This window comes from Carassius carassius, chromosome 11 (genome assembly GCF_963082965.1).
Source record: "Carassius carassius chromosome 11, fCarCar2.1, whole genome shotgun sequence".
NCBI classification, from domain to species: Eukaryota; Metazoa; Chordata; class Actinopteri; order Cypriniformes; family Cyprinidae; genus Carassius; species Carassius carassius.
The window spans coordinates 11438513-11448246 of NC_081765.1; the positions used below are offsets into that span (position 1 = coordinate 11438513).

The 9734-nt window shown below is 38.0% G+C and overlaps 1 protein-coding gene across 1 annotated transcript; it reads right to left on the minus strand.

Annotated features, from left to right (window-relative positions):
* Positions 1-359: 359 nt before the first annotated feature.
* LOC132152764 (desmin-like) lies at positions 360-6262 on the minus strand. Its single transcript, XM_059561635.1, has 9 exons — positions 5647-6262; positions 3835-3895; positions 3606-3701; positions 2724-2885; positions 2489-2614; positions 1958-2178; positions 1820-1863; positions 1374-1474; positions 360-745 (listed from the first exon to the last, which is right to left on the minus strand). Exons 1-9 carry the CDS (start codon positions 6201-6203, stop codon positions 704-706), a joined length of 1410 nt encoding a protein of 469 aa, XP_059417618.1. The 5' UTR covers positions 6204-6262; the 3' UTR covers positions 360-703.
* Positions 6263-9734: the final 3472 nt, after the last annotated feature.

Below are 9734 nucleotides of genomic sequence, written 5' to 3' on the forward strand. Positions count from 1 at the left end.
ACTGAAGGCAAAAGGGCCAACAAGTGCCAAGCATCTCTCTGGGAACTCCTTCAAGACTGTTGGAAGACCATTTCAGGTGACTACCTCTTGAAGCTCATCAAGAGAATGCCAAGAGTGTGCAAAGCAGTAATCAAAGCAAAAGGTGGCTACTTTGAAGAACCTAGAATATGACATATTTTCAGTTGTTTCACACTTTTTTGTTATGTATATAATTCCACATGTGTTAATTCATAGTTTTGATGCCTTCAGTGTAAATCTACAATTTTCATAGTCATGAAAATAAAGAAAACTCTTTGAATGAGAAGGTGTGTCATTGACATTTGACAATGACATTTATCCAAAAGTACAGAAGCCTTAAATTCTATAGGAGGAAAATACTGTGGCATTTATTGTTGTCTTTTTGTAGTAGTGGAACACAGGTTCTCAGATATGACCCAACCACACATGCACAAGTACATTCATATCAACAAAAACTCTTGAGATCAGCTGGCAGATTTCAGGACTTTCCAGACGGTATGCATACTATGCCATTTTCCTCGTTCTCCCTCTCGTTCTTCACTTTCCGTTTGTCTTTCTGCATCATCCACTCATGTGGTAATGGGTCATGGCAATACTGGGTGTGTGCATAAAAAGCCTGAGGCCATCGGTGAAAATGTAAGTATAGGGAACGGGATTCAATGAAATTCAATCTGTTTCAAAGGCTTTACATGACGTCCTGCTGGTGCTGTGTGGACTCGCTGACGACCTGAAGCAAGAAAAAAAAAAGGAATGATTAGAGCAACAGTGTTGGGAAAACACAAAAGTGCTTTAAAGTGAATGGTTGATACTCCGTAATAAGGAACAGAGACAGCTGAAAGAGGCATTTCTGTAAGTTAAAACAGCTAATTTCCTGCTGGAAATCAAATGGGCAAGTGCAAGGACACATTCTTTGATAAATGAAATTCTCCATATGTGCTGTGCAGAAACACTCTCAGTGATATTCAGCAGAGCAGAAAACAGATAATAACAGTGATACACATGAGAATTGGAGCATTCTGTAGTGTAACCCAGTGCTGGTTAATAGGGAACAGGACTTTTTTTGGGGGGGAGTGTTTGAAAAAACACTGTAAACACAGATGAAACAAATGAGCCATGACTGAACTTACACACTGAGCATTGAGAGCATTCATGCCCTCACGTGTCCTAATCTAGAGTAAAATAGAGAATTATTTTGATGATAATGATTGTGAACACGCATATTTACAATGATTATGTGCGTTTATGTGTATAACACGTTTATGAGGATAGGCAGCCTGTAAAATACATATATGACAATAATTGTATCAAGCAATTACTAGCATTTTGGCGAGTGTTTGTTTGTGTGTGTTTGTTACCTCGCCATCCCGGGTCTCAATGGTCTTGATCAGAACTGTTTTCTTAGAGTGGACTTCAGATGCGCGCGGTTGTTGCTGGTGGTGCTGCTCTGGGCTGGTCTCTATAGCAACAATTCACAACCACGCCATTTTTAAACTCACCCTCGCATAGTTAATACATAAATACTGCATTATTGATGTCATCTTTATTACTCGGGTATTCAAACACATTTATATATATATATATATAAAAATCTGTCATTATTTACTCTTTTTTTATTATTTTTTTTATTTTTTTTAAATGAGAGTCAGTTGGGTCCAAAAGTGTTTTGAAACCCCAAATGACTTGCATCGTAAGTCACAAAATACACTATACCTGTGTGATGTATGTTTAGAATGACAAAATTTTGGCGGGTGAACTGTCCCTTTATGAAGTGCGAATCTATTTTTTCTTGTGAAGAACTCACCTCTGAAACTCAGGGCAGAAAAGGACTGCACAGGAAGGGTGATCCTGAAAACATGATAAATAATAATATCAAATAAAGCTTTGTTATATCAGTTAAGGGAGCAGTTAAGCAAAAGTCTATATACTTTCTATGTTTTACCTGCTCTCCTCTCCTTCCAGAAGCTTCCTGTAGGTGGCGATCTCCACATCAAGTGCCATCTTAACATTCAGCAGATCCTGGTACTCACGGAGATGGCGAGCCATTTCATCCTTCATTTTTGCGATGTCAGCCTCGAGGCGGGCAATGGTGTCCTGATAACCACCGGCCTCACGGCCATTCCTCTCCTCCATCTCCCTCATTTGCCTCATCAAAGACTCATTCTGCAGACGGAATAACAAAAAGATGGAGAAAATGAGAGAAAGAAAGGACAAGAAGTAGGGTGAAACTAATGTACAGATGGAAGAGAAAAAGCAGAGTTGAGATGATCTGAGTTGAATATTAATAAAAACCAGCGATACAGTGTGCTATTACTGGCTCTTTGCTGAATTACATTTACTCATTGAGCACCCGGGGAAACATATAAAAGACTTCATAATTGGTAATAAGATGGATTCATGTGTGCTGAGCCTCAGCTAATATTTGTTCTGGCTGGGAAATAATAACCCACGCACAGAATCTTTAAGGACTTACAGTGCCCTTGAGAGAGTCGATCTCGCAAGTGTAGGACTGGAGCTGGTGACGGAACTCCATGGTCTCCAGCTTGGCTTGTCTGAGAGCATCATTATTCTTGTTTACTGCCTGATTCAGATCTGACACCTGAGGGTGCAACAAAATAGCTTGGCTCAAACACCTGTCTACTTTCAGTCTAGATGCATAGATATCAATATAGCCTTTTGTGTGTCTATGTAAAATCTCTGATACAGACCTTAGACTTGTACCATTCCTCAGCCTCTGAGATATTCTTGGCAGCGATAGCCTCGTACTGCATGCGGATGTCCCTGAGGGCGGCAGTCAGGTCTGGTTTGGACATGTCCATTTGGATCTGCACCTGACTCTCCTGCATCTGGTTTTGCAGTTCACGGATCTCCTACAGGAAAAGGTAAACACAGAGACAAGGATTCAGAGCGTGCTTATGCATTGTCATTTTACTTGACAAGTTGAGGCTTGATTGGTGTATGAAGCCAGTGTCATTCTGAGAGTAAAGTGGAAATTGAATGTGACTTTCTTCTATGGAATCCAGCATGTTGAATGTTAAGTGCATAAAATAAAGATTCCTTATTGGCATTGAGGGTTCCATGAAAAACATCCACAGAACCTTTCCATTGCACAAAATGTTCGTTATAATGCAAAAACATTCTTTAGATTATTAAAATGGTTCTTCGCTGTGAAAACCTCCTTTGGAACCTTTATTTTTTAAGTGTAGTTTCTGATGTTGTAATTGTAGGACTATGAAGCCTTGTAAGGCCCTTTTATTTTTCCACTGCCCTTCTCACAGCTGCGTCTCAGAGAATCTGTCTCTGTTAATTATAGGGATGCATCTGTTCCACCTGTTCCATAGCTTTACACTGCCCCCTTACTGTCAGTGCGCAGCTGACACACACAAAGTCACACATGTGATCATTTTATCCTAACATGTCAAATAAAAAAGCAGAGAGAGCATTTAAAGAACTTGACTTCAGAGCCTCATGAGTAAAAGGTCAGTGTATGTGCGGGGGAGGTTGCAGACAGAGACAGTGGAAGAGATGAACAGTTAGTCACGTATAGTCTTGGGAAATGTTGAGGAATGTAACCTTAGATGATTACAAACCTCCTCATGGATCTTCTTGAGGAATGCAATCTCTTCATGAAGGCCTTCAATACGTCTTTCCAGGTCCAGCCTGGCCAGAGTGGCAGCATCTACATCCTGCATAAAGCACAAGAACAACAGAAAGCTTCAATTTTGGCCTTGCCAATAACGTTTTTGTGTTTCACCCATGGTAACCTTCTTAAATTTAACAACATTTTGCTTAACACTGAAGGTGACGTAAATAACATACAGATCTAAAAGCAGAGAGGTTGTTCTCAGCTTCCTCTTTCAGGTGGATCTCCTCTTGAAGTCTGTGGAAGAAAGAGATATTAGAGTTTTCAAAGAATTTTGTAGTAATCAAATGATACTTAAATACTCCTTAAATACTCCTAAATGTGCTCTAACTAGTCTGTTAAGTCTTTACAGTTTTAGCAAGATCGTCTTTAATGTATATTGAAGTATTTGTTACACAATAACTCCTACATGGCCAGAAATAGAGGTGTCTTGAGTGTCCTCTGTCTTTGAGATATGCTGAGAGACTTGTGAAGTTGTCAATTCTTCATGGACACAGGGACTTTATATTCTCACATTCTGCTTGGAGTCACAGAAGGCTTAGGTTTAATGTAAATGTCTCTGAGTCTTTTGAAAGAGGCATGCTGTTAATGTGGCACATATCTGGTTTCACGAATGTAATTGTTGGCAGTCAGATGGCATCTGATATTTTCATCAGAGAGATGAAAGGAGTTGTGCCATAAATCATACCATACCATACAGATTTTTTTATGCCCTATGGGAACTAAAAAGAGATGTAGAACTAAAATACTGATATTAAAGTCTTTTTAGTTGTTTTTTCATACTATGCTGGGTTGCAATAACTTATAGCTACAACTGCATGTCATATAATGACTTCTATATTATCTCTATATGTCATTTCAAAGCAGCCCACCATCAGGTCACTTTGAACAATGTCTGTAAATAGCAGTTGCTGTTGGTTGTCTTTAAACAGTTATCATTAATTAGTGCTGATAACGTGGGGTGGTTACTGTGGGATCCTTGAGTGCAACGCACTCAGACACACACACACACACACACACACACACACACACACACACACACACACACACACACACATTATGAGGGAGATAAGGGTTATTTTTAGGGACACACATTCTCTGCAGTGCGGGGGGATATATTGAAGAGGCTAATAATAGCCGATTAATTTGGGTGGTGTGTAATGTGACTCTTGGTCCTTTTGCAAATAGGAATAACACTTTTATACTCATTCCAACATCATACACCAACATGAGTTACACCAGTGGTTTCTGTTTGCAGTTACAGTATCTGACATAAACATTATTGCATTCCTGTTGTCTTTACGTCTGAGGGGGTTCTGGCCTTTGACTTTCCTGTGTGGTCTCCATTTCCTGTCTATTGCTTGTGTTTTAGAAATGTGACCATGATGTCATTGATGGAGAACCTGAATGCATATCAATCATATTGTTCTAGAATGTTTAACAGTTAGGAATAGTAGGTAGATGTCTAATAATGCAGTATCCTATACCTGGATTTTTACAGCGTTGCCAGTAAAGAACCATTTTTGGTGTCCAAAAACCCTTTCAGTGAACTGTTATAACAATAATATTTTTACTTAGTGTGAAGAACATCTAAAGAATGTTTAAGTACCTTTTGTAGATTTGAAAGGTTCCATGGATGTTAAAGGTTCTTTATTGAACCATGTATGCCAATAAAGAACCTTTATTTTACTATAAAATAAAAGTCACTATGACTCCAAAAAGTAATCAGTTGTGTAATCTGAGAGCAATAAATCAAATCACTTCACAACACCGATATTGTAAGAGATACTGTCGGGATATTGAAGATCACAACTAGTGTTTTGTCAACAACTATGGCAATATCCTGTTATTTCCAGCTTCAGAGAAGATGAGCACAAAGCTGTAAATCTACTTTTACTAGAAATTTTACCTGAATTAATCGAAAATTAGTCAATCGAAAGGTCAAAAAGCTAAAATGCATATCCTTAAATATTTCTTGAAGGCCTCACCTCTGTTTTAGTTTCTGCAGGTCATCGGCCAGGTTGTCCCTCTCTATCTCAATGTGGGACCTCTGATTGGTCAGTGCATCCACCTGTCTGCGCAGCTCTCTCATCTCCTCCTCGTACATCTCTGCAATGCGTGTGGGCTCGCGGCCCCGCAGACGTTCAATCTCCACGGTCAAGGCCTGGTTCTGCTGCTCTAGGAAGCGCACCTTCTCGATGTAGCTGGCGAAACGGTCGTTGAGATGTTGCAGCTCTGCCTTCTCATTAGTGCGTGTATTGAGGAAGTCCTGGTTCATGGCGTCGGCAAGATTGAAGTCCAGCTTCTCACCAAGGCCAGCGTAGGAACGGACCATTGATCCACCACCAAATGAAGAGCTGGATGCTCGGTGGCTGGAAAAAATGGGAGAAGAGGCGGTCTTGGACACCTCATAAACTTTGGAGGACACACGAGCGGATCCAGAAGAACCTGCACGGCCAGAGAAAACGGAGGAGCCCAGGCCGGAGCCGAATGTACGGCGGTAAGAGGAAGCCGTCTCGGCTGAAGCTGAATATGCCCTGCTCATGACTGGGTTTGTATGGTGTGAAAATGCCGGTTCGCTTACGGCTGTGTGGTAGAATGAGGGTCAAGCAGCAAAGCTGGACTATATATAGTGTAGCTAGCACCCCATTTGCCCCCACCCACTTTTTTCTGTCACTGTTATCACCCCACACATTGGCCTCTCTTTTCTAAACCTTGCTTCCTCAGCTGTCACGAGGTCTGGTTTCCAGCAGCTGGGTGGAGCAAATGGGCCATGAGTTGGCACAGGTCACGTAGAATGTGCTGTCCTTTCTTTTGCACAAGACGATGCTTACCATGAGGAGCTCTTTTACAAGAATAAAAATCATATTGCATTGATAATTCTACATGGGGTTTTGGCTTATTTAACATCCACGCAATATGAAAGGGTCGCCATTTATATGATGAACTTATAGTTTTCTTTTCAACATATTTCCAAACTTTGGCTTTCACCTTTGCACAAATGACTAAAGGATAGTTCCCTTTTAAGCAACTGTCTTCTAGTTGAAATATTATTTGAATCTGAAATTAGATTTTATCCTCATGGTGTATTCCGGTCATTTTGACATGGAGAGGATTTTCTTTTTCCCCTAAATAAGTTAATGTTATTGCATTTAACTTTATTTTGACTTTTTTTCTTTTTGTTCTTGGTTGGGTGTTTTTTCGCCACCTTGTTATACTTGTGGTGTTCCATGACAAAACTAACTGGCCTACAAAACATTGCTTATAAATTTCTAATATGTTATGTCTTTATCAAATGGATTTAATCTTTTTATCAACTATCTTTCAATAAGCATTGGTTTTGCATTTGTTTTTGGACCTGATTGATCAAAGGGTTTAACGTTCTTTTAAATGGATTCTTCAAAAAAAAAAAAAAAAAAATCAAGAAAGAAATTAATGCAGATTGGGGTTGACATGAGGGTGAGTAAATGATAATAGATGTTTCATTTTTGTGTGAACTATCCCTTTTTAGGTTTTCTTTGTTAAACACAGACGATTACAACCTCATCATAATTCATTCTGTGACATTTTGAGCTCCAGCAAGAAAATAAGAAAATATTATGTGTTTTGATTAAATATGCCCTTTAATAATATTAAAGATAATGCAAAATGATGACCAGATTAGTATGAGTTTAATTATAGAGCTCTTGCATATTTTTCCCTGAATCTAATGTGTTTGCCTTTTGAATGCATTCATCTATATATATAATAGTTTGCAGTCATGAGAGGAAGGCTTTATATTTTCAATATACCACGTCATCCTTTCAGTGATGGAATGTTCTTAATTTGTTTTCATGTGTCATAAACTCCAACATTACACCTGGGAAGTAATGTAACTGTATTTGTGTCATCAAATATAACAAATACAATCTCTGTCACTCCAGCCCTCAGTGTTCTGCCTGTTCCCCAGGCTAACCATAGTGCCTGAGAAGCCGATGTTACTCCACAGCTGCCAAAGTTATTAATAGACTTCCAGTCTGAACCCCGTCACCAGGCTGCTTCCTAAGGGCCTCTTGAAAAAAGAGTGGACATGATGGGGCACAGACTCAACAATCTCATAACACTTTATTTAGATTTGTTGATACAGAATACAAATGGGTAAATATTAATGCAATATGAGTTAAATCTTGTATATATTTTATATCTCTGAATGCATCTGTGTGAATGCAATGTATTGTCCCTGGTGTCACATGGTCAATAGAGTAAAGTAGCAGGGGGTGGGGGGTCTTTTAGTTGATTATTTTCAGCAAACCAAGGGCACTGGTGTCAGGGCGAACAAATTGGGGGTCCATTTATGTTTTTAGGTTGACCGGTTGTGGTGAAAAAAAAAAAAAGGTTTCAATTTAAGATTTTTATTTTGTTTCAATAAATTGTATGTTATTATCCTAACATTCACTGACTCTTTAATATTGGTCTTTACATTGGTCTTTATTGGTCATGTTTATTGTTTGTGTGTGTAGTATATATCTAATGGAAAGGATAGTCATTAAAAGATTAAATGTTCAGATCAAAAACAGCAAAATTACTATTTAAGATCCTAATTTAATCGGACAAATTTGTTTCGTCAACCCAATGTTTCATCATTAATCACATTTATTTTCAGCACATCATGAGAGCAGCATCTGAAAATTCCTGGATTACAGGGCAATTCTGGAACAGGCATGTGTCAGGTGGGAAGACGATAGTTTAAAAATGAATTCTGATCATCATTCAAAAGACACAGAGTATATGTTGCCAGGTAACCACAACATAAATTCATCAGTGCTTCAAATACAGCTGTCAAATCTATTTATTCAAATAAAGATGCATGCCATGATGTTTATTAGTTAAATAATTTACATAGTTTTCTAATTCCTAATATATATATATATATATATATATATATATATATATATATATATATATATAATGAGACAATATGCAGAACTAAGATTAAATTTGTTTTGTTTTTAATTCCTTATTTGCTATTCTATTGTATTTTAGATGACATTTGTTTTATGACCATAAAAAATACATTACTTAGGTATCTAAAGAAAGTTGCTTTGTTAATTTCTTTGTTTTTATTGAGTCACTGAATAAGAAATTTAACTAAAAATGTATGTCTTTTAATGTGCTGTCTAAATGCCAGGACAAGGTTTATATGAAGTGGTGGGAGTTGCCCAGTAGGTCATCTTTCAAAAACTCCCTCTTAGCAACCTACCAAACAGACATACACAGATTCCACCGAGGTGAAAAGCCATTCAGAGGGGGTAAAGGGGAACATGGCAAGATTCCGGGACAGAGATCATAAGATGTTAAGTATGCAAGGGTCTCTCTCTAAAACATTTTCATATAGAGTTGGACCTGACGCCACATTTTATTAGACCCTCACATTTACAGTCAGAACAAAGTTAAGAGGAAAAACAAAAATCAAGACAATGATTATTCAAAATATTTTGGACAGTCTGGAAAAAAATACTATAAAAAATGCACGCACACATTTTATTGTGGAGCTTATTAATGGCATTTCAGAAAAAAACTAGTGCATCATATGGTCACTATTTTAAACATGTATTGCAACAGTCAAATGGCAAAGCCATGCTCATAAAATATAATACCAGGGCGCATAAAAATAATACTGCACTGACAATATCCGGACAGTTGGTGGCACCACAGCTCAATTTTAAGACCTCAGCTTAATCGGGTGCGTCTCCTTCTAAAAAATAACGTTTTGTTGTTACTGTCTCAATTGATGGTAGATTATGGTGACCTATATATGATGATGACTGAGTATGACATTGGTTTTCTTTTGATAGTGGTTTTCTATGACACACACAAATTAATATACAATAAATATTAATTTGTCATATGTTTGACAGCTGTAAGCCTAATGTAGGACTTTATATATCCTTTTTAAACAACAGAAACTTTGCAATTTAATACATCAAATGTGATGTTACTGTATATTTCAAATGGCCACTCAGCCCACTTCACTACTACTGCACAAAACTATTGCTATCATGTTAAACATTCCCCATTGTCAGGAAGGAACACAGAA